At 46.5% G+C, this 25,474-nt stretch overlaps 1 protein-coding gene across 1 annotated transcript; it reads right to left on the bottom strand.

The window, feature by feature from the left end:
* Window positions 1–3,296: 3,296 nt before the first annotated feature.
* On the bottom strand, window positions 3,297–24,574 carry TMEM72 (transmembrane protein 72). The gene is made up of 5 exons (XM_054576847.1): window positions 24,505–24,574; window positions 9,923–9,989; window positions 6,152–6,223; window positions 5,198–5,337; window positions 3,297–3,772 (listed from the first exon to the last, which is right to left on the bottom strand). The coding sequence occupies exons 1-5, from the start codon at window positions 24,572–24,574 to the stop codon at window positions 3,297–3,299; spliced, it is 825 nt and encodes a 274-aa protein (XP_054432822.1).
* Window positions 24,575–25,474: the final 900 nt, after the last annotated feature.

The raw sequence follows: 25,474 nt of genomic DNA, 5'->3' as shown, positions 1-25,474 counted from the left end.
ATAATGGAATATTTTTCAGCCACAAAAAGGAATGAAATAAAGATACATGTTGAAACATGAATGAACCTTGAAAACATTATGGTTCATAAACCTTTAAAACAGAAAAATGTTCACTTAGTGAACGTTTGAACAAGTGAATAAAGCAAGTCACAAAAGACTGTCTTATCTGATTCCATTTATATGAAATGTCCAGAAAGGAAACCTATAAAGACATAAAGTAGATTAGTGGTTGCTTAGCGTGTGGCTGGGGTTGGGTGGGGAGCATCAGTTAATGTTTCTTGTGGGGCATGATGAAATGTTGTGGACTTGAATTGTGATGTACTTGAATTGTTTAGTACATTATAATGAATGTACTAAAAAACAATTGAATTGGTAAATTTTATGGTATGTAAATTATATCTCATAAAAATATTTTAAAAACTTAAAAAAATCTGTTAGGACTGATGGGAGAGAGCAGTTATACTGGGTGGCCTCCAAGGCATGGCTCTTCATGATTGGGGGTTCACCATGGCTCTCTAAACTGGAGGGTTGCTGGCTTCACCTTCTCCAGGTTCAAGCACTGAAATCTGGATTTGAGAAAGAGACTTTGGATCTGCATTGATCTTGCCCCAGAGATAAGTCTTGGTGGTGTTTTCCTCAGTGCTTCCTTACTTTGGGGCTTTCTCACTGCAAGGACCCCATGGTATAAGAAAAGTGCATTCAACACCGACTTGGGTGATTTGTAATCTGAAGGACATTTCTCTATCTTTGTTAAGTGATTGCACCAATCCCGAGAGAAATTCTGCTATTTCCACTTAATAGGGGAAACTGAGACCAGAGAGGTAAAGGGGGTTGGCCAGGGTCAATCAGCATGTTAGTGGAAGACATAACGACTTCTTTATACTCATGTTAGTGGAAGATTTAATGAGTTCTTTCTACCTAGTGTTTTTTCTACTCCCAATTACTGTTTCACATCTACAGAATGTCTGATCTGCTTTCTGCTGAGAAAGAGATGTGGACCACACTAGGGTCAGCCCTTTTATTTTGTTCTCAGCAAGAATGAGGTTCTGTGCAAAGACAGGAGTGAATAAAGATGTGGTTGTCTGGGGTTGAGAATCGATAGGCAACACATGGTATCCATCTACTTATGAGGAGGTGCAAATTTCTTGCTTGGTCTACTGACAGAGCTGAGGGCTTTGGTCCATTTAATGATCTCATCTCAGACATTTCCTCTTTTCCAGCAATAAGAGTGTTTGAAAACTTTACTTTGCTAATCTTGGTAAGATGTAATTGTTTGGACCTCTAATGCTGTATCAGACTCTCCCTTAACTGATGACAGGCACTAGGAAGCCTAGATGTATCAGAGTCACATGCATAGTACATCACCTGAAACTTCCAATACCCCCTTCACCTCTAAGACACAACAAAAACAATGATCTTGGGTTTACAAGAAGTTTAATAAATGGGATCTGAGAGCTCTGACATTATACTTCTGGGCATGCTTCTTGCATGTAAACTGGTCATCCATCCAACTCTGCTGTCTAGGCTTCTGAGAATGGAGCAGGAGCATCAGGGTCTGCAGAGGCAACCTGCATCTGTGCTATGCTCATCACATTCCTCTTCTCCACATGACAGGTGCAAGAGCCTGGGCTCCTCCCCACTTGGGCTCTTTCTGTGCTCACGTGGCCTGTCTACGATTCCTCCCCATTAATAATTTGGCATAATTTCCATCTATCCATACTTGTGTTCCATATTATTCACTGTCTCATGAATGTGACTCAGATCCTAAAGTCCCTTCTTGGTGGCAGTTTAAGAAACAGCTCTACTACTTCCACCATGGAAGGCTTATGGAAATGTGTCTTTTTTTTCACTTGGTCTACAAAAGAACTGTTATTGCAGGAAGAGATCTGCTAATCTGAGACCCTTGCTGCCTTTAGGCACCAAAATGATATTAGCTTCTGGTTGGCTATTTCTATACATTTGCAAAATAACTTGTAGGGGATGTTGAAAAGTATACAAGAATGAACACATTTCTTATCTAGACCTTAAAGGATGTGTTCTGAGGGCTGCTCTGCAGATCTTGGTGTCTGCTCACACACTCACTCAGGAGCATGTAATTGAATTTCTCATTAACTCAGATTGTCTATGAAGGAGAGCATGTTTGCTCTTCCTTGCAACAACCCCATGAACAAAAGGACACTTTTTAGAAATGAAAACATATTGCAGATCCTTTAAATAAGGAATATCTGATTCAAATGTCTTTGCTTAGTCTGGGTTAACTCTTACTTCCATGACTTGCTTGTAGAGAGCTAACCTGCCTTATCAATTTCCTCCTATCCTCCCTTTTCCCCTTCTCTTCCCTCCTACTTTGTACAAACGTATGTTTATCCCCTATCTGCTACCAGGCACCTAAGTGTGGCAGAGCCACTTCTCTATGCTGGGTGAGTCTTCAGGACGCTACCTCTGTGGTCCCTGTGTATAGTGGCACCGCATCTTGTGCTATGGCATTTATGGCTGAAAACTGTCATTGGCTTTCAAGAGCTTTTAGTTAACATAATGTACTTGGAATCTTGGAAAAGTTCGTGCAGTGGGGATGCAGAGAGGCCTCAGTGGTGCATTCGGAACAAGCACCACTTATTTGGTCTGGCTCTCCCTGCCCTGAGCAGAGCAGCACTTTTCCCCTGAGTGGCTCTGTGACTCTTTCTGCCCAGCACCAGCCTGAGAGCATGCAGAGCATGCAGCCCACTGCTGGACACTACTCTCTTGCCCTGAGGATCTGCAGCCTGATCTTTTCTCCCTATCTGAGCAATCTCAGTTCGGGGGTAGGACCCATGGCTGCCTTAAACACTTGTCTGTGGATGTGCATAAGTGGCCAGCACATACTTGGGCCTTCAGAGCTAGAATGCTGCCTCAGATATGGTTTGGGCCAAAGTCCTTGCTGAGTGTTGGGACCTGTGTTAGGAGTAGCAGAAGCCTGGTGCCTTTTCCTGGGGCAGAGGCACCCTTGTGTGAAGTGGGAGTGATGATGTCTTTGGAGAAAGCACAAGGACTTCCTCACTCTGTGTCCAGGAGGAAGAACCTGTATTAGTTTGAAGCAGTGTGGTCTTCATTTGTGCTTCCCTCAAGGCTGCTTTAGGACCTATCATGCCACTTGATGGCCCCAGAGGCCCATTGGAGGATGTTTGGTCAGGCCTTGGAGAGTTGACCTACACAGACTCCGGGATCCCAGGAGGGCCCACAAATACCCGAAAACTCCAGGCAGAGCCATCAGTCTATGTAGACCCCTTGCCAAGCACCTTCAAGCTTGACAAAGCAGCTCAGAAGAGGATGGTGCCCGTGAGAGAAGACAGGAAGAGTGGAGCCTGGGGTGGAGGGATGATGGGAGTGGTGTCAGAGGTGGTTTCCTCTGGCTCACTGTCCTCGTTGTCCATGCCTTCAGTGAGTCCTGGGATTATCCTGACCACACCATCTTCAAAATGCACCTGCTTCTTGGCTAGTGAGTCAGCTGGTTCCAGAGTCAGCTCTGTCAAAGCATCTGGGCGCTCAAGGGTGCTGGGCTTCCTGGTCCCCTTTAGGATGCACTTCATGTGCATGAAGAGAGAGCTAGGCCCCTCCTTGAGGGCTCCATGGAAGGTGTAGGTTTGCTCGGTGTTCCCAGAGCTGGTGGTGCTCATGGCACTGCTGGAGGGGTCTGTGTACTGCTCCTGGGTTGTCGACACCTCAGGGGCAGCTTTGCTCTTTTTCCGCTTGCTGAGAAGGAAGTAGGCCAAGCCAGTGATGATGAGCATGGAGCCTGGAAGAGACCTGGGAGGTCAGGATACTAGATGCAGCCTAGAGAAAAGCCAAAGGCTGTTCAAACTCACAATTCCAAAATGCCATTGGAGCACACCTGTGTGGCTACAGTCAAGCTGCCTGTGCTCCAGCCCTCTCAGCTAACTTGTCTTCACACACCCACATCGGATTCAAGGGGCAGGCCTGGTGCCTGGCTGAGGCATGTCAGCAGGGCCAGTGTCATGCTAGGGCCCTCCTGCTGACTGTTAGATAGGAGACCCTGTGCCTGAGGCTCCCTTTCTACTGGCAGCTGACTGAACAGCCTTCCTTCTCCTTTTAAGTACTGGAGCTGGACCTGTGACACTTTCAATGGGCCTGGATTCTATATTGGATACCAGGCCCCCATGTGCTGAACTGGACTTCCTTCCCATCCCAGAAGTGGGAGACTGACTTCACTTTTTAGCCTTCCCAATAACCACAGAGAAAAGTGCAGATACTTTTGGGTAGGGTTGGCGTAGCATTGGCTCCTTTCCTGGCCCCTCATGCAGCATTCAGGCCAGTGAACCCTCTGTTCCAGGCTGAGACTCGCAGCTCTGGGAGTCCTGCCCTGTCCAGAGGAAGAGGAGAAGGTGGCCGTGCTGCCTGTCAGGGTGAGCCTCTTGGGACCCTCTCCCTTTCCAAGGAACAGGAGGTAGTGGCTTGCTCTAGTCTCTGCAGTGCTGAATCCTGCTCCACCTGAGAGCCCAGCAGAGTGGCCTTCAGAAGCCATGACAGGTACATTAAGAGAAACTGTAGGAAGGAAAAGGAGACTCTGGTTTTCAACCTTGTCTCCATGGGCAGTTTGTGTTCTGGCATTTAAATGGGTCATGATGAGGGGCAAAATTTCACAGCTAGAAGGAGGGCAGAGGAGGCTGTTAGCAGAAAAGGTCACGGACAAAACCCAGGAGGTGAAAATATGAGTCCTAGCTTCTGAGATCAGGAACCAGGCTGACCAGTAGGGTTTGTGAGGTGATGTGGAGGAAGATGTTGTGGCTCTGAAGGTCTTTTGGGGTCCTGTCATGATGTGCTCTCCCAACCAGGCTGAGGAGTTTGGACTGAATCAGGCACTGGGAAGACATGGGTGGGTCTGTGCAGAGTAATGACCATCTCTCACCCTCTGAAAGCTCAATCCCTACACTGGCTCTGAAAGGAAGGCCAGGTCCCTTTTGGAGGGGCAGCCTCTGGATACTTAATGAAAGATTAAGGGACATTCCTGCCACTTAATCAGCATGGAGAAGTTGGACAGATCCTCAGCCCCATGATCTAAGCCAGAGCTTAGGCAGGGGGCTGAGTAGAGGCCCTGGAGCCAGTGTTGCTGCTGGCTGAAATGAGGAGGATTCAGCCCTTCCTGCTCATTGCCTATGTGTGGTGGGGGCTGCCTGCCTCCACTTCCTCCTGGAACTCCTACCTGGGATGGTCACATGCCAGACCAGGACAGGGTGGAGGAAGCAGGCCACAGACAGCAGCATGTAGGTCAGGAACTTCTGGAAGCAGCCCAGCCACTGGGCCTTCTCCCTTGCTCTGTAGGCCCAAGATCCTGGTTGACACCTGGGAGGAAGGAGTTCAGGGTTAGTGGGAAGCAGAAAGAGACTCAGGAAAGCCTCAGCCTTCCATGAGGCTACAGGATGCTGGGGTGGTATTCCTCTGTGGCGATGTTCTCTGCAGTGGCCCCTGGCTGAACACCCCTAGGGTGAGAATTCTCAGTTAGGAGTTCCACAGTTAGGGGTCTTGCCTGTTACCCCAAGAGGGGCTGCAAAGGCAGTAGAAAGTAGAGTAGGGGACTCAGGGGTCCCCTGGGAAGTCCGCACAGCACAGTGGAGAAGGTGGGCAGTATGGGAGACACCTGTCTGGGATGGTTATGTGGATTGTGCACTGCACAAAGGGCTTGGCTATGTGGGTGAACAGGCTGGAATCCAGCTGCACCCTGCTTCCAAAGACTTGCTTAGGCATGAAATAACATTGGCCCAGAGAGGCTTCTTAACTGGCATACAGAGTCCATACGCAGACCTGACAGAGGCATGGTACTGAGCAGGTTTCTTCAGGGTCACTATCTCTGGGTTTCAAAGGAGGGAAGCACTTGCCTTTAGGTCCATCTTTTTTATTCTCCACATCGGCTTGGAGCAGGGCACAACTTCATCCTGCCCAGGCTGGCTTTGGGGAGTGATGGGGGCTGGCCCTTGTTCCACACCCAACTGCTTGCCATGGCTCTTTGATTCCCTCTGGTGGTCAATTCTTTTGAGACCAGACCAGAGCTGGGCTAGAGGGGTTCCAGAGCTGATAAAATGCCCCTTTAAGCCTAGGGCTTTTCCCTCTCTAGCCCCCAGGAAGAGACAAGGATCCCTTGGCAGTAGAGACTACTTACTGAAAGCAGATGGTCAGCGTCTGAGCCACAAAATAGGCCCCTTCACACACGGAGACGGTGGCTCCTGTAAACCTATGATGAGACAGGTGAGGGAGGTTGGGCATCCTTTGATACTCCCTTCACTTTCCTGTGTGCCGTCTTCTCACACACAGCACCTTGGCCTCCTGGGTAGCTGCAGCTGACCAACTGACCTGGAGTTTCTTGACCTAATCTCGTCACCCAACCAGCTTCCACCAGGAGCTGTCTTGATGCCAGGGCCTGTGCTGGCTTGTGCTGGGCTGTGGTGGTGAAGGAGTTGGGGCCTGGGGCCCAGAGATAGGTGAGAAGGGAGCTGCAAGCCAGCATGAGAGGCCATCTTGATCACAGCACCTCTGTGTGGACACTGGCAGATGTTCTTCCACCTACTGTCACCAGGACAGACAGCTACAACCTGAGTGTGAGTCTTAAAGCTGAATCCATTTTCTTCTCCCTCTTTTCTCATCATCCAAAAAGTCACTAAGACAGGCTAACTGTGTTCCTTAAATAGCCTTAGAATCAGCTGCATTCTCTCTGGTCTCATCTGAAGTTTTGCCTGAGTTTGAACATTACCCCTGGGACACCTGTACCACCTTCCCGCTTTTGGCCTACCTAACTCCTTGGCCCTCACCTCCTGCACACTGCTCCACTTTGTCACCAAAGGCTGCCTCAAGAGGTTGTTCTGACACCCAAATATGATCATATTCTTTGCAATTTAGAATTCTTCTCAGTGTCCTCATGATCCAAATGTGGTCCAGAGACCCTCCAATAAGAATCCCCTGGGGAATATGTAAAGTAGTAGATTCCTGGGCCAGTCCCAGATTTTCTATTTTTTTATTGGAGAGTCTCACTGGCCTAGAATTTAAACTCCTTAGCATTCCTTTTAAAGGCTGACATGAGCTTCCATATTCTTCTGACTACTCAGAAAATGACCAGGTGCTACAAGGCCTTTGCACAGGCATGCTTCTATTGGAAGAACTTCTCCTTTCTCCCCTTGTCTTCTGGTGGTCTCTAATTCTTCCATGTGGCCTGAGCCTACTCTGGGAAAGATTAAGTGTTTTATGGACTTGCATTGAAGTGAATGAATGAGTGAGAGGAGTTGTTGCCTTTCAGGGGAAGGGTTTCCTCAGAGTCTTGGGCATTGTTCTTGATCAGCTGTGTGATCATAGGCAAGGGGCTTGACCTTTCTGTGCCTCAGTTTTCTGAGAGTAAATCTTGTGTTTCAACAATAAAATTGTTACAAGGACTAAATGTGTTGATATTTTTATTTTTAAAGATTATTTATTTTAAGAGAGAGGGGAAGGGAGGGAGAAAGAGAGGGAGAGAAACATCAATGTGTGGTTGCCTCTTTAGTGCCCCAACTGGGGACCTGGCCTGCAACCCAGGCATATGCTCTGACTGGGAATTGAACCAGCAATGTTTTGGTTCACAGGCCAGCTCTCAATCCACAGCAGCAGGGCAATGTGTTGATATTTTTAAAGCCCTTCAAATATGCTTGGCATGTAGTGCTCATTATATACAGATATTGGGGTACAAGGAAGTAAGTTTATAGTTGTTCATATGGGAAAATGCATATTAATAAATAACAATAAAAGAATAAACTCTGCATTTTGCATACTCACAACTGTAAACCCACTTTTGCCCACCCCTATATATATTAGTTACTATTGTTGCTTTCTCTCTCTCACTGTGATCATTTAATACTTTACCTCTGCTTTCTCCCACTCTCCCTATGCCTCCCAGTATCTCCCTAACCCTTACTTTCATATTTTCATATTTTAAGTGGTAATACCTTCAGACAATGGGTAAGTGTGAGGAAGGCAGTGAAAGGCCTCATGTGAAGGAAGAAGATGGGAGAGGAAGCAACTACAGAGCAGGAATAGAGAAGACCAAGGGGAAAGCCAATGACAGGCCAGTTCCTTCTGGTCCCTACTCTTGACCATGGTCCCTTCTTGGTCCTGGGGACAGAGAGAAGGCAGTGATATTCATACAGGGTGTGGGCTGCAATGGATGAAGGCTCTGAGTGTGAGGGAACACAGTGCCAGGAGTCCAAGATCTTCAAGGGGAGAGTGTATGTCGTAGGAGAGGATGGAAGGAAGGAGTGAAGAGAGCGAGGCAGGACATTTGGACATCTGGATGGCCCTTGAGGAAAGGATGGACATGAGTGCAGGAAGGACGGATAAGAGGGGCTGTGGGTGCTAATCCTTCTGGGTTGGAGAGCAGGGAACAGGTAGAAATAACTTCTTTTGGGACTGGACCATGGAGAGGCCAGATGGGCAAAGTGTCCCCTTAAGACAGGCAGAACAGTCAGGAAGAAGCAGGGTGCTAGGCAGAAAGCAGGCAGCATTAACTGGCCACAGCCTGACCTGGTATAGTAAGATAATAACCCTCAGCTCTTACCCTAGTAATGTTTGTGGGTGAACAAGGCAACCATAGGGAGACGAGGAAGTCCAGGGCCTGCCTCTGGGCTCTATGGAGACAGTGCATAGTGGCTGGGACAGGCTCAGTAAGACATGGGAGACCTTTAGAGCAAAAAGTCACTTTCAGCCAGTGGGGGTCCCAGGCACAGGCGGGGTCTCAAGGCAGAATACCAGGAAGGAATCCTTTGGGAATGCTTTGGGAATGCTGAAGTGGATAAAAAGGCACCCTGGATGCCTGACAGGTTAAACAACAGCTTAACCTGTAAGGTGATATGGGTGAGTTTGGGAAAGAGTTGGAACCTCCTGGGGTGTAAACTGAGTGACAAGAAATAAGGTGGAGGTCAGAAGATTACAAAGAAGTATGGCCTGGAGGCTGTGGCAGCCATTGAAAGTCTTCAGAGGGCCCTGTGTTTCTAGGTAGCTGATGTTATGGCATTGTGGAAAGATACCAGGAGGTTGGAACATGGTTGGAAGATGGTGGATGTGATCCACTCTACCCACTGAAGAGCTTGTCTGAGCAGGGGGTACTCCTTACCATGCAGATGAGGTCACTGTGATGAAGGTGGACATGAAGGGGAAGGGGTAGGGGAGAAGAGGATGCATCTTGCTGATGACCCCACAGGTATTTTGGGCTCCCTGTGTCCTTCAGGATCAGGCTGCTGAGAAGCTGGGTGGTCAGAGCCTACAGGGATGCCAGGCTTCCTCCCTCCCTGGGACACCACTGCACCACAGTCTGCTCCCTGCCAGGAGCTATTTGCAGAGACAGCTGTCAGAGAAGAAAGGACAGAGGCTGGGGAAATAAATGGACTAGGACCCTATGAGTCTGTGCCTTGGGGCTCATGAGCTTGGTGATATGGGCTGAGCTGCTTATCCCCACTGAATTTTCTCATCTGCAAAATTAGGACACTATTCACTTCTACAGAGCTGTCAGAGTTAAATGTAAACAAAGCATTTAACTGTGCGTGGCATAGAGATGGGCCCAAATTTATAGTCCTTTCAGATTCCCCTCTCTCTAAAATAAGAGCTCAGTTAATGTTTGCTGACTAAGAAATTATTGAAGAGATGAATGGGTGGATAGATGGATGGGTGGATGGGAGGTTGTGTGGGTTAGTGATGGAGGGACAGTTGTTTGATTTATGGGATTGTTTGACTAAAGTCCTTTTCAAAACAGAGGATATTTTAAGGCATCCTCTAGTCCTTCCATCTCTGGGATACAATGGACTTATGGGAAAGGATAGGATACTCTGGGTTAATCTGGGAAGACAGGTTCAGGGTGGGCTGGGGCCCAGTATGTAGGCAGGGAAGGGCATATGTCCACATACTTCCACATACTCACAGCAGGTAGAAAGCCAAGTTTTTGAAGTGCCCCTGGAGGAAGGTCTCAGTGCCCACGCCGATCAACACTAAGGGAGAGAGGAAAGGGGAGAGTGGCCCAGGTGCTCCAGCTACAGCTCTGGCCTGAGGAGGGCTCCTTGGCCATGGAGTGAACTGGTTCCCTGGGGACTGGTCCCGGGGACTGTTCCCCATGGGGCACAGAGATTGGTGGTTGGGAAGATACAAGAGACCAAGGAGTCTTCTGAATTGGTCTTTGGAAACTATAGTGGTTTCAGGCAGAACCCCAGAGGTCTCTTAGTACAGTCTCCCAAAGTACAGATGCTATTCTTCTCTGCCTGCATTGGCCATGCCACCATCCCTAAGAACCCCAAGAGACAGCCCATGATGACAGGACACCAAACACCCTGTCCTATAGCTATATTCTCTGTGTCCTAGCATCAAGGGCCTTCACTGTCCTGCAAGCACAGGCTCATGCTCATGTGTGCTATGTGTCTGAGCTTCAGTGCTTGGCCATGGATGAGACCTGCCTGTTCCTGCTGTTTTTATGACCTTGCTTTCACTTGCAGGTTTGGCAGCTGCATCTCACAGTCCTGGCTCATTGCTTTGGACCCAGTGCTGATTAAACTCCTGAGGTTTTGCTCTGACATGGGATGTGCTCAGCCTCATTTCCCTCTTGTCTTTTCTTGGCAATTGGTGTTCAAACACTTGTGTCAAACACTTAATCTTCCATTTTTCCAAGGTGAATTTTGTCTTGGACACACCTTTGCATACTTGCTGTATCTCTATTAACTGCTGACAGGGATTCTCTTGCTCTAACAGCTTCACTCAATCAGCTATGGCTCTGACCCCATCTACTCACTGGTTGAAACATTTCCCAGATAGCACTCAGATGTCCACACACCTTCTTCTAGGACCATGTTGGTCCACAAATCAGACCTCTTTCTGGACTTAAGTGATCATATTCCATGCACCTACATTTCTCTCTCTGGGCTCAGATGACACACCCTGGTATTTGCCACCTTGCCCTATCCCACCCCTGAAACTCAAAGATGGCAGGTAGGGTTGTCAGATTTGGCTGTGAGTGGCCCTTCATCTCTGTTGCTCATGGGCATCTTCAGGCCTGATGCCTTCTCTCTTCCCTGGCAGAGGAGCTGTGTAAGCTTCTAGCCCTGGGTGGCTTGAGCCCTTTGCTCACCACAGAAATGATGCCTCCTGAAATGCAGAGTGCAGCCCCCTACTTAGGCCACCAGCACCTTCACCCTTACTTTTGGGGGGATTGTAGAAATGTTCCAGGGAGAAGGGGACCTCTTTTATCAAGGAAGGGTAGGGGAGCACCCATGTATTCCTGCTGATGGAGGCTCCCCTGTGCTTGAGAGTGGTGGAGGATCCAGTGTCTCTGTCTTCGGCAGGTCCTGGTTGCTCGCTGACTCTACCTTGGTGAGGAGAAGGGAATGCTAGTTAGCCACACCCTCCTCCATAGTGCCAGCACAACCTGCAGGGCACTTAATGGCTTACAGATAATGGTCTTATGTATCCTGGCTCCTTATAGCAGCCCTGTGACACAGGGAATTCCATACTCCCCGTTTCACAGGGAGGAAAAAGAGGCTGTGTTGTTTTCACAAGGACACACACAAACCATAATATAAAAGACCTACAGACCTAATTTGAGATTTCTGGCCACAGATGGTGGGCAGTTTCCTGTCTACCAGTTTTTACTGTCTACCAGTGTGTGGGTGTGCTATGTAACGTGTGCACATGTGTTTTGTGTGTAGCATGCATGTGTTGGCATGTCATGTGGTATGTATGCAATTGGTGTTGTGCGTGCATGTCTGTGTTGGTGAGCATGTTGTATGTGGTATGTATGTGTGTAGGTGCATGTTGTGAGTGGTATATTTGTGTAATAGTGTATCTGTTATATGTGGCATGTGTGTGGTATGTTGTGTGTAGTACATGTGTGTGTGTTGTAGACAAATGTTCACTTATTTTTTTTTCACTATGTATCCTGCCCTGTTCTCATCACTTAACATTTATTAACTTCTTTAATTATCACAAAATTCTTCTGGGAGGGTGCTATGTTATCCTCATTTTATAGAAGAGGAAGTTGAGGTACAGCGAGTGTAAGCAAAACTAATAAGCCAACCAACCACGAAGTCCTAGGTTAGATCGTGCATTTTAATCTCTCCTTTGTTAGTTAATAGCCAAGTCACTCGATCTTTCTGAGCCCCAGTTTCCTCATTATCTCTCTTGAACATAATGGCTATGAGGATTGAGTAAGCTAATTATGCTAAGTACATCACAGTTGCTCAGTGAAATAGCTTATTAATTTTTGGCCAGGGTTTCATTCACATCAGAGTCTTTGTAGATTTACACAGGCTTGTGGCAAATGTCCAGCAGGTGGCAGGGAGCAATTTTGGAAACTTAGTCTGGTTCCCTAAATGGCATCCATTAGGCTTGTGGAGAGTTATTTTGATACCTGGTGGCTGAAACAAAGGGTCAGTACGTAAGCTTGAGACAAGACAGACCAACATAAAGTCCTTCTTTCAGTCCCCTGCATCCATCTGTCTGCCTGTGGCCTCAACCTATGACCCTGCTTCTGTCCTGGAGCTACTTGGCTGCACCCCTGGAAGCCCTCCTAGATGGCACTTCTATCTCATCTTCTGTGTTTTCCTGTTGGAGTGACGTGGGGTCAAGACCAATGGTGGGCCAGAGTCAGGCATCGGGTTCCTCTCTAGGGTATGCCTGTTCCAGGGGTAGAGACATGATATGAACAAACTGAAAAAAGTACCGTGACTCAGACTGTAAGAAAAGATCACCGAAGTGCTCTGAGAGCCAGAGAGATAAGGGCATTTCTGAAGACTTTAATCCAAGGTAGACTGGGAAGGCAGCAGGAAGTGGACATGTATCAATGAAGGGGCAGGGCACTGCAGGAAGACCCCTTCCTTGCAAGTATAATGGCAAATGATTTCTTGTGGAGCAGGGGCACAGGGAGTAGGGCAATGGGCAGTATATGTGGACTGAGACCGGACTGTGGATCTTTAAATACCAGACTCCACACACTGGGCAAGGGAGGCCTTGAGTGTTTTGGAGGAGTTGAGTGATTTGTTCAGACTGGCTTTTCAGAAAACTCCCTGACCTCAGGCAGAGAGGTTGGAGGCTTTGGTGATATTTGGTTAAGACTGCCTGGCAGATATGATGTGGTGACCAAGGTATAGGACCCTGCTCTGGATATTTCTGGCCTCCCCCTCTCCCAGCACACTGGTAGCCTCCATTTTCTTTGTTGGTCTTGTCTTAAAGCAAACTTCTGGTTGTGGTTCCTGATGGTGTGCCCAGGGAACTCTGTTCACCTGTCTGCAGGACAGGGCACCTGGGAGAGGGCAGGTTGCTCTGTCTGGAGGCTCAGACAAGGAAAACTTTCAGACACAGAGAAGGGCATGCTCTACTGTCACATGATGGTCATTTGCCTTTTTCTGGGTAGCGGAAGCAGAGATGTGAGATGGTTACAGGTAACCACAATACATTTGGGTTTGGAAGTTCCCTGGGTAGGTCACCCCAGATGCCTCTCAGGGAGGCCCCACCACATGCTGTACACTGTTTAGATTCCCTACACACATTTTGTTTACTCTCTCAACATTCCTTAAGGTGGGAATTGTCAACCCCATGTTATTTATGAAAAAATCTAAACCAGCATTCTGGAGGTAAGCACCTTGGTCCAGACCACTGGTAGTAAAGGGCAGAGAGAAGCTGAGATTAAGACTAGTTCTCAGTAGTTCCAGGGTCTCAGCAGGCAGAGGTCGGGGAAGGACTCTAGAGAAAATGGTGAACGTGGGAGGAGACATTTCCTGGGGCCTTTCATAAGAATGGAGGGTGTCAAGTGGATGAAATCCCTGTAACATGGGCAGTGGACCATTGCATGCCCCCAGTCCATCAGAAAGAGGCCGAAAACTGTTCTTCTCTACCTCAGTGACCCGCCTGGCACCGACACATCCATCCCTCCCCCTGGGCATCTGGCAAAAGGCCCTCAGCATGTGAAGAGCTCTCTTCTGAGTGTCAAAAGTGGTCACAACCTGAATCTCACCACCCAGAACAGATCCACCCAGCCACCCAAGGGTTTCCCTAGTCATTCAAGGTCCAAAGTCTCTAGTGGTGAGTCCACACCCTCATTCACAACACATCCTTTGTGCCAATCCAGGTGAAGTACAAGGGTGCAAAGGAAATATGTGTCAGAACCTGAGAAGTCAGTTTCAGACCCAGGAAACAGAGATGTTGAAGGCAGGAACAAGTCACAGCAGAGGGAACAAGGAGAATACAAGGCTGCCTACCTTGGAAACTAAGGATATCTCTGCAGAGGAGAAAGGCAAGGTGATACAAGGAGGATGGAACAGCATGAGTTAAGAGTTTGGAAGTATGACAGCCATGACTCCATGTACAGATAAAGGTCATGGCCTGGTCTCTGGGAACCTCTCTGTGTAACTCTTTGGGCTGAGCAAGTTTATAGGGCCACACTGAAGCAGTGACAGTGTGGCTTCCCAGTCCCATACTCTCAAATCCTCTTTCATCTGACAACTTCCAGGTGAGCCAGGCCCATTGAAACAGCTGTGCTCTGTGGTCCTGGGAAAACATCTTTATCATAGTCTGGGTATAGCCAAGTGCCTGGGGACCACTGCGTCTGCAAGGACTTACCCTAGTCCTAACACTTCTCTCCCCAAAGGTCTCCCAGACATCTCAATGTTGTGCCAGTTACCATCTCTAAAGTAAGTGAGCCAGGAATGATCTCTTCATGAAAACATTCCTGCTGACCCCCAGGCAGCAACTCTCCCACAGACCTGCTGGATCTATGACAGCAAAAGAAGTTGACCTCGCATAACGTTAGACTGTTAAGTGAGAGATAAACCTAATTATAACAATGCAATGTAAGGGTTCTTTGTTACAGCAATATGTGTTAGATTGAAGCTGAGCACAAATTCTCTGCAACTCTTCCCACTGAGACTTCTCCTCCCTTTGAATGTGGTCTAGCCTGGTGACTCATTTGTCTGATTGAATAATGTAGAAATAAAGTTTGGGGACTTGCATGGCTAGTTCACAAAGAGCTTCTTCTACTGAGACTTCTTAAAATGCTTATTCTGGGAGAAGCTACCTACCATGTAAGAAGTCTGATGCTCCTGAAGCATCATGTGTGAGAAATCCCAAGATAATCATAGAAACAGAGGGAGAGAGAGAGAGAGCACCTGCCCCAGAACCTGTCAGCCAAGCATGGGGCATGTGAGTGAAGTTGTTTTGGACATCTCAGCCCCAGAAAGTGCAAAGTGCAGGAGAGCTGCTCAACCTAGCTAACAGAACATATGACCATTCTAGCCTTCCCACTTGAGACCTCAGTCATCATGGAGCAGAGGTAAGATGTCTTCACTGTGTCCTGCCTGCATTCCTCAGCCACAAAATTTTGAACGCAATAGAAGAGTTGTAGTCTTAAGCCACTAAGGTTTAAGTGGATTGATTATGTAACCACAGATAACTTAAAAAGCAGCTTATCCTATCCTCTAACTACTTGAGATTTTTTTGACCCAGAAGTCCCAGTGTTTGGTCTGGTCTATATTCTGACTCTTTCAGAAGTAAGTATTCCCAAGGCCCCATGGCCTCTGACTCTTCTCACTGGGTTTTCAACTTGGTTGTCAGGAAGTTAACTGCCAGGCTTATAGGTCCTGCAGCATCTGTCCCCCTGCCCAAATGGGTGCACAGCCTTAGAGATGTAGTTGCCTAGGAATAGGGGTAGTGTTTGGGGCCTTCTTTTGGGCCATAGAATTCTATGGTGGTTTCATATCTTAGGATTTCTTGGAGGATCCGTGAGGCCTTGCCTTTCCAAAGCAGGTCTCTTTTACAGCTTCATTTTGCGAAGATGCTCGGTTGAAAAAGTGAAGAAAACAAAAAGTGAGATCTCCCGCTATGGAAGAATTTTGTGAACTATATCCAGTACTCACTACAGGCAGCCACCCAGGGCATTGCCGTGAAAGGCCCTCTCCTGAGTGCTCACTGACTTCTGCCCACTGACCTCTGCCCACTGACCCGTGTCCACTGACGTGTGCTGGGAACCATCTGGCTTTGCAAGGCACCATAGTTTCACATGACATATGTGTAGGACTCCAAAACTGTTTTAACTGAGGGCCTGGAGTTTCCTAAATGTTTTTCAGGGACTAGTCTTCAAAACCAGACACTTCTGAAGCCAGAAAATGAACATAAATTATAGCCTTCAATTAGGGGGTGAAGAATGGAATTGTATGTGATAAGGTCAGCCATCCTGTCTCCTGAGTGTCTTTCTCCCCAGGACTGCATGGGTAGACTGTCTGTTCTCTATAGGCCTCACATCATCCCCGTGAAAGAGGATGGGCTCAGTCCTCACTTTGTGGTGTTGGACTAAGGAACTCCACCAGCTCTTCAACTGCAGGCAAGGCCGTGAGTAAAACAGAAGTTATGGCATCTGCTGAGCCAGGACCAGGGTGAATTGAGCAATGCACTTGGGCACAACATATAAATAGGTGCTTACTCTAAACTGAAGGGGCATTTTTCCCAGGGCCATGACTCCAGCCCTGGCATCCACACATGTTCAAGGCCCATGATTTGTGGGTTCTGGCTGCTGATGGAATGTGGCCTGCACTCCTGGTTCTTCTCCTTTATGTGGCAGCCTGGCTGGAGCCTCTGAACCTCTGCCTTCACAGGGCCCTAGTTCAGCACAAAATGGATGACTTTTATCAACAGTTCATCCTAACAAAAGACCCTGAGGTCCTCGTCCAGAAGTTGGCATGGAGTCAGAAGAGCTGATAGTTTGACATGGAGACAGGGAGACAAATGCCATACACATCCCCAGAAACAGGGCTTCATTATAACAAATTCTCTGCAAGAAAGAAATGCCCCCAGAAAGCCTTGATACTGGCTGCATAGTGCTTCCTGCTGCAGGAGGGAGGGTGCTGGTAGAGCTGTGCTGCTCTGCATTTACATCACCATTAGGGGCCTGTTCTTTTATTCTTTCCTGTTATCTGCCCCTCAGGATCCCATTATCTTCATCCCAGCCCAAAAGAACATCACAAACCTATCCCAGCAAGTCATCCTCACCACTCCATTTCACTTTCCTGCAGTCCCTGGTAGGGCCTCTTGCATGGCACCAGTTAGAGCCAGCTCTTCCTCCTCAAGCATTTGTCGACAAGCCTGGCCTCCTTACCCCATCCCTTTCCGTGTCCCTCCTGTCTGGGCTTCATCCAACCCCTGGAGAAGTATTTTCTTCTCCCAGAGGCTAGGGTTTTCTTCTGAGTTACCTTTCCAAGATGCTTATTCTAGTTCAGGCTTAGCTGTGGTCAGAGATTGTGGACCAAGAGGCTGTGCTGTAGGCCTGAGCCCAGCAGACACGTTGTGAACATTTCGTGAGCATTTTTTGGGCCCCAGTATGTGGGTGGACAAAAGCTAGGAGGGTGCTGTGCTGAAGCAGAGAGAATGTGAGCCTTGATTAGAAAGGCTGAGTCCTGGCTCCTCAAACAAATCATAACTCTCCTATCTGATTCCTCTTCTGGAAAATGAGAATAATAAAAACATGTAATTGGCTATGGGAGTTCAGTTTTAGTAAATTATACAGTGTTTTGCAAATGTAGGTGATGGCTAATAGTATTATTAGGAAAGGCAGGTTGTTCCCATTAGTAGTCCCATGGAGGAAAGAGGTTTTTTTTTTTTTTTTTTTTTTTTTTTTTTTTTTTTTTCCCATCTTTTCTTCCGTTAATACACACTTTTGTAGTGACTAAGAGCTCTTCTCTATGCAACAATCTTCCTCATTGATTTTCCTATCTCAGCTTCTGCAGGCTCATCCACCACACATCTCTTTTGTAGCACCCTCTGTGTGGTCTGCTAGGGACCCTAAAGGCTTGCACCAATGTGTTCTTGAGAACTGGGTCTGGGTGTGGCGCTGACGGTTGAGGGGCTATTTCCCTGGCTTTAGGCCTCATGCTCCTTGTGCCTCAGGATGGACTTCATGGTTGACTGTAGATTGTTTGTTCTGGTTCCATTGTTGGGTTGAGTTCTGACACCTGTCTTGCATTCAGTGCCCTGGTGGCAACAAAGGGCACTTGACAGATGTCACTAGTGGCCTCACTAACTCACTGGCTTCTCATGCCAGGCAGCAATCTTTGTCCTGGCTACCTGGGTAGCTGGATGAGAATATCATCTCATTGCTGCAGAAGGTAGCCTCATAATTCCTTATGTCTTATTTATTGCTCCTCTTCATCCTCAGGTATGCGTTGTCTCCTGCTGGTCTTAGGGTCTGAAGGGGCATCTTAGGTAGGGATGCATTGGGTTGATGACAATGGCTGGGGGTGGTTTAGGTTCAGAAAAGGGCCCATCTGGTTGTAGAGGTGAAAGTGAGATTTTCACTATTTCTAGGAACATGGAGATGTTGGAGACAGCTGCTAAGAATCTGTTGAGGCATAAGGTAGTAGCTGCAGGCTTCTTAACTCAGAAATTCTGGAAAATTCTAAGCATGTTAGGGAGGTTTACCTGTGTATTGAGAGCTCTTCAGCTCACACCTATGAGCTGGGTTTCAGAGACACTGTGATTAAAAACCAAGATTTTATAATAGCAAGTTTTAAATATTCAGTTAGAAGAGATTTTAGAGTGTATTGTGGCATTAAGTACCCTCCAATAACTCTCTCAAGCCTGTTTGGGGAATTTTCCAAAGGCAAGAGTCCTCCCATTCTTTGCTAGAGTCATCAAACATGAGCCATAGATTAAAGTTGATGAGCCAAGAGGCTGATTCTGTCTGGCCTTGTAGAAAGTCTCTGTGGTAGTGCTGCGATGCCTCCAAACCATCACCCTTTTCACTATCCACGCACTTTTTTCTGTAACTTTGCAGTGAAGTCTATTTCACCAGCCCTTGAACCTGGGCTCAGCACTGTGACCTCCTTTGGGCACCATGTAAGCACAGATTGATTCATAAACTGGCATCTCTCTTATGCCTCTGCCATTACCACGGCACATGCCAGAGCCAGCCTGCTGGAGTATAAGGGACACAGAGAGCAGAGTGGCCCATTTCATCCCAGGCAAAGTCAGTCTAGACAAGCCCAACAGCCCCCAGATAGGTAAGCACACCCAGACAACATTAGCAGAGCTTCCCTGTCTACTTGTCCAGATGTGTGAATAATAAAAGCTTATTGCTGTATTGCACTAAGGTTTTACATGTATTACACAGCATTATTTTGGCAATAGATAACTGACATATCCACTTTTACAAACAGCCTTATTGATATATAATTAATATATAACAAACGGTATTAAGTGTTCAATTTGATAACTATTGACATGTATATACCCAGAAAACCATCACTACAATCAATACCTATTCTAGTATCCTTGTAAACCTACCCTCCTACCTGTTCATCCACCCCCTGACAATCATTAATGTAGGTTCAGTTACTAGAGATTAGTTTTCAGTTTTTTAAAAAACTTATTTAAATGGTATCATATAGTATATACTATTTTTTGGTTGTCTACCTTCATTCAGATGATTATTTTGATATTCATTCATGTTGTAGCATGCACTTCTCTCTTGCTGAGTAGTGTGGATATAATCTATCTGTTGATGGGAATTTGGGTTGTTTCTAGTTTTGGTTATTACAAAAAAAGTTGCTATGAACACTATGTTCAATATTTGCATGGACATATCCTTTCTTTTCTCTTGGGTAAGTATCTAGGAATGGATCATATAGTAGATTTACGTTTAATTTTTTTAAGAAACTGTCAACCCATTTCCAAAGTGAGTATACCATTTTACATCTCCATCAGTAGTGTATGAGAATTCTATATCCCTGTGATTTTGATTTCAGATCAAGTTTGTCAAAGATATTTGCTTGGCATAGTAAATATTTTTACTTTTAGCTATTCTAAAGGCATGTAGTAGTATCAGATTGTAGTTTTGATGTGTATTTCCCTAATGACTAATGATATGGAACATTTTTTTCATGTGCTTTTTGCCATCATATCTCTTTGACTTGTTTTTTTCATTCTTTTAAAATTATATTTTGAAAAGTAAAGTGTTAACTTTTGATGGTGTGCAATTTATCAGTTTGTTCTTCTGTGGACTGAAATTTTGTATTGTAGCTAAGAAATATCCTCCTAACCCATTACTGAGCTTTTATCTTATTTTCTAGGTATTTCATAGTTTTAGGTTTTGCATTTAGGTCTATAATCCATTTTGAGTCTTTTGTGTGTGTGTGTGTGTGTGTGTGTGTGTGTGTGTGGTACCAAGTATAGATAAAATTTCATTTTTTTTTTGCAAATGGGTAGTCAATTGTCCAGACTCATTTGTTGAAAGAGTTAATCTTTCTACATTAAATTGCCTTTGTACTTAAGTCAAAATTCTCTTGTTCATATATGTCTATGTCTATTTCTGAATGCTGTTGTGTCCTATTAATCAATTTGTCTTTGTCTTAAAATTGCTCTGTTTTGATTTCTGTAGCTTTATAATAAATCTTAAAATTAGGTATTGATTTCAGGTCAAGGTATATGTCCAAGATATTTGCTTCTTATTGTATCTTGCATTCAAGGAGAGTACGTCTGATTATTCTTCCCCATGACAGTTTTCTTGGTGTCAGACTGTAATGGGGTGCCTCCAGGTGTTCTCTATCCATGTCACACATACCATTTTCTTCATCTGAACTCTACTTGACCTACGGCAAGCCACAAGGCTCAGGGGAAGCCCCAATAGAGCCCTCTCTCCCCATTGTCAGCAACTTGTATATGACTACATTCCTTTTTGATAATAACCCCCTTCAGATGGTTGTCCAGAACTAAGGACAACTTTAAAAGAACTGTCATCCTATGAAAAATAAAACAGGGCTGTCCTCTTTCTGGTTGGATCACTATGAGGGGGTTGAGTGTATGGTGATGGGAAGAGACTTGAGTTTGGGTAAGGGGTACACAATACAATATACAGATGATGTATCATAGAATTGTACTCTTGAAACCTATATAGTTTTATTGATCAATGCCACCCCAATAAATTTAATAATAAAAAAGGAATAGCCAAGTTCTTGTGGGCTGATCTTAATAACCCAAGCTCAAAATATGGAGGAAAATGTTAGTGTAAGACCTCTCACAGTCCAGCCCCCTTCTCCCCTCTCCAGCTTCAAGAGTCAAATATTGCCTAGTTCTTTTCCTCTGACCTTCCTTTATTTTACATACTGCAAGAAGAGCCCATCACTCATGCTGTACAGTCCCTGTGTTCTGCAAATACCTCTAAAATTAACCAGCACTGAGTGAGAATCTACGTGCCTGGCATTTTCCTGCTTTAGTCATCATTTCATTGAATGCTCACAACCCCAAAGGATAGATACATTTATTAGCCCCATTTCATAGATGAGAAAATTATTTTTATTGAATTTATTTGGGTGACAATGGTTAATAAAATTATATGGGTTTCAGGTGTGTAATTCTATAACACATCATCTCGATATTGTATGTTCACCACCCCAAGTCAAGTCTCCTTCCATCACCATTTAAAGTAGTTGGGTAACATGGCTAAGGTCACACACCTAATAAGTCATAGAAAAGGGCATAAGTCATCCACCAATACATAATGCTGTAGTGTTTAGTGCCAGGATGTATATTTTCTAGCTTGTTTCCTTGATCACCATATGCTTCTCTAGACAGAGGTCATGCAATTTTAATATGCATTTACACTGCACAAAGTGGGAACTCTGCAACTGTTTGCTGAATAAGATAAATCCTAAGTGGAGTTCTAAGTTTCTTGTTCTTAATCTAAGAAGGAGGGCACAAGTACAAAGAAAAAAAAGAAATGTTTAAACTAAATCATTATTTTTCAGTGGTATGAGGGTGGACCAGTGGGAGGAATATTTCATTTATTCATTGAGACAATCAGATTGGGGAAAAAACGGTCAACATCCACAGAAGATCTGAAAACAATGTGGTTAATAACTCCACCTGTGGATGTGTTGGAGTGCATGAAGCTTCCTTACATGACAGGAACAGGAGGTGGTCCCGGGGAAATACATTTAAGAAGGGTAGAAATTAGCATGGAGAGCCCAGGATGGTTGCTTTGGAAGCATTAGGTGGCCTGTGGGATTACTGGGCATCCTAATGAAACTTCATCCATAGGGCCCTGGGTGAAGAGGGAGTAATGAATTTAGCCAGCACTTGTGCAAGGCACACTGTGGCCAAGCTGCTGGGCCTTGTGATCCTGGTGGAGTTCCCCGGGGCCTTGTACCTTTGAAGCTTCTGACAGTCACATATCCTGTCTGTAGAGGGGAAGGGGGTCCAGGGATGTGGCCAGTAGATGCGAGTTGCCTGGTCCCTGCAGGTGACTCTCTGGATGACCTAGGGCCACGTGCTTTTCCAAGTTTCTGGAGAGCCACACTCCTCCCCATAGTGAGACCAAAGGCTGCTATAGGTTTCTCTGATTTCTGCAAATTGACATCCTCTGTCTCAAGTCTTACTTTCTCTCTAACAGCAATGACCCTATCAACGAGATCTGGAATTTCCAATAGCAATTTCATCAAAAAAGAGGCTTAAGGGATTAAAGAATTTGCAAATCTTATACACTGGAAACAGGCCAGGAGTTCAGTGATACTGGAAGAAAACTCAAGATACTCCCAAGAACACCAAAGCCCTTCTCTCTAGCTTCCCCCTTGCTCCTATCACTTTAGAAAGCCCCAACAAAATTGTTGAAAAGCCTGGTCAATAAAAGGCAATTCATGGCCTATTTTTAGCCTGCATCCTATATCAAAACCAAGGAGGAGGCCCGTCCTCAGCATTAACAGCCAGGCTCTGTGCAAACACAAGAGTTGTGGTTAAGAGGAGTGCTTGCATGTTCATCTATGTGCATGGCTGCAGACCCTTCTTCTGGCTGAGATAAATTAGACTTTAAAACTGTCTTTAGCTAATCCATTAGAAAAACAGATACAGCTTAAAATAGTTTCTGAAAGGGAGGAAGGCCTCGACTCTGGGCAGAGTGTGGCAGGGAGACTGTCATTGTGACACCTGATAGCTGAAAGTGTCATGCTTCCACACTTTGTAACCAAGGCTTAGAGAAGACAAGGTGGAGTCAAGATCAACAGTTGTAGACAAGAACTTGAACCTAGATATAGAAACCTATTTAAGGTTATCTTCCCTTCCCAAGGATGGGCAGTCGGGGGCCTTGGCAGTCATTCCCATAGTGTAGGGAACGACTGGTTTTGACAGAGTCTGGAACTGGCTCCCCCATCAGCTCATTTAATAAGAGCTCTCAGCAGAGCAATTCAAGATCCTTCCTGGTGCCTGCTGGGTGTGGGTGGCATCCTATCTTGTAAATCAGAGAGCTCTTTGGCCAGGGTCCCGGCCTTTTTGAAAGTCAAGGGAGCAGGGCCCCAGGTTGGCTGTCCCTCTGATTGGCAATGTGACCTTGGGTAAGGTCACTGCCCCTGTTTGAGCTCAGATGCTCCATTTTATAACAGGAGGGGTAGGATTAGGTAATCTCAAACAGCCCTTTCTTGCTAACTCAGAGCCTATATGCTACAGAGCCCACTGGCCAGTCTGCCAGGGAGCCTTGCTTGGTGCCTGGGAATGACATGGATCTCTTGATCTTCTCACAAGATTTTTTTATCCCCAGTTACTGCTTGATCCTCCAAAACACCTGGCTGGCAGGTCCAGTTATCTCTGTTGTACAGACCAGAAGGCTAAGCTCCAGAGGGCCCAGATGGCTCTTCCAAGGTCACACATTGGCAAGTAATAGAACTGGGGCTAGAAGCAGTGGGACATTTCCCATTCTCCAGAGGTGGAGAAACACTGGCAGAGTAGTGGGTCTCTCCTCCTTGTTCCCAAGGGACAGTATGGCTCAGAGTTAAGAGCTCAGAATGCTGCCTGTTCACTTCCCCTACACAGATCCTAGCCATATGGGAAGCATGGAGCTCAGGGTCAGGGTTTGCACTGGGGAAGTAGGCAGGCAGAGCTCAGGATCACAGTTAGACTGATTCTGCTCCATCTATACTCCTGGCAAGTATAGCGGCTCTGGAATCAGACAGTTGAGGGAGAGGAGCCCCATAGAGGGAACCATTTCCCCCCATCACACAGTGCATTAAGGGAGGCCCCAGATCTGCATGACCAGCACTCTAGCTCAGCTCACCCCAGTGTTGGGAATTCTCTCCCATGATAGAGCGCTGTGGTTTGAGCAAATTGGATGCACTCTGTTGACTATTTGCATAGTTCTACAGTGATGCATCCAGCCTTTTACACCTGAACCTTCAGTACCCAGCCCCACCGCACAACAAATCTCCAGGAGCGGGGGCAGACCCTTCCACTCATTTAGAAGATGAGGAGGTTGGTAGGTTGCCAAATAGAGATTTAGCACCACGTCCTTTGGTTCTCAGTCCCAGGCCTACCCCTTTGCACTAGCTGCTGTCCTGCAGAGCACTGTTTTTTTTTTGGGTTTTGGGAAAGAAAACGAAGTGCTGATATGGTCAGATGTATCAGCCCATCTCTGGTCAGCTGGCTCCCACCCCTTAGGCAGCCCTGCCTGCTCTGCCTGGTGTGCAGGAGACTACAGCAGGGAGGTGGGGGTCTTACCTGCAGCAGTAGTGATGCCCAGGAGACGGCAGGTGTATTCCAGCCCAGTCCAGAACACCTGCAGCTTCATGGTGCTGGGGCAAGGGAAGGGTCCCTGCTGGGCTGGCAGCAAAGGCTCTGGCCTGAAATGCTCTCAGTCGTCCTTTAGGTGGTGGGAAGCTGTGGCTGCCAGGTTGGGGCCCTTGCGGCCCAAGGCTCTGCCTTCCCAAACCAGTCCCAGCCACTGTAGCCTGGCCGAAGTGTGAATAGGGCTCACCTTCCTGGCTTGGCTGCCTGTGCCCTTGTCAGGCAGTAAGCTTAATCATTACCTTGGAAGAATGTCCCCACTACTTTGAGACACTGCTGTGGCTGTGGCCCTAGTGGCAGCCTGAGATCAGGCTGATTAGGGCTGGGCTTGGAGGCAGGCAGCCCAGAGCTGGCAATTAACAGTTTCTGGCTGGGAGGAGGAAGTCTGCCAAGGAGCCAGCCTAGGTTCCTCTTTACTGGGCAGGGCAGAAACAGTCACACGTGGACCTCAGGCTGGTGGAGTCTGGAGAGTTTGTGTCTGGAGGTGACAGTGTGCATGCAGGACCCAATTGGTGCATATATTGGATAGAAAGATGTACCTTTAAATCGCCAGCAGAAACAACTTTTGAAATGAATTCTAAGCTTCTCTTTTTCTGAATATAGGTGGATTAGAAATCTTTCAAGTCTGTGGCAGGTTTGGATTCTGACCAGACATTCTTAGCTCAGACCCATGTGACATGGGGACCTCTCTTTATTCCTGACATGTTTCTGGACATGTGATGTGGGAAATTACTATGATTCTTTGGGACAGAGGTTGCTATGCCAATAATTAACTGGTGACCTTGGAGAAACACAAAAATATTTGTGAGTCTCAGTAACTTGCAGAAAATAAATGAGAGGATTTTGTTAGATCGATGGTTCTTAAGGTATGTTCTGAGAACTGCGCCAAGAAACCCAGCCTCTA

This window comes from Pteronotus mesoamericanus, unplaced genomic scaffold (genome assembly GCF_021234165.1).
Source record: "Pteronotus mesoamericanus isolate MK-2021 breed Mesoamerican mustached bat unplaced genomic scaffold, CSHL_Meso_final contig_35, whole genome shotgun sequence".
NCBI lineage: Eukaryota > Metazoa > Chordata > Mammalia > Chiroptera > Mormoopidae > Pteronotus > Pteronotus mesoamericanus.
This window is presented reverse-complemented; position numbering and strand designations above follow the sequence as displayed.

Coding starts and splice junctions, on each gene's coding strand:
- TMEM72 (XM_054576847.1), bottom strand. CDS start 24,574: ATGAAGCTGCAGGTGTTCTGGACTGGGCTGGAATACACCTGCCGTCTC. Junction 9,990..24,504: donor GGGCATCACTACTGCTGCAG/GTAAGACCCCCA, acceptor TCTCTCCCTTAG/TGTTGATCGGCGTGGGCACT. Junction 6,224..9,922: donor AACTTGGCTTTCTACCTGCT/GTGAGTATGTGG, acceptor GTCTCATCATAG/GTTTACAGGAGCCACCGTCT.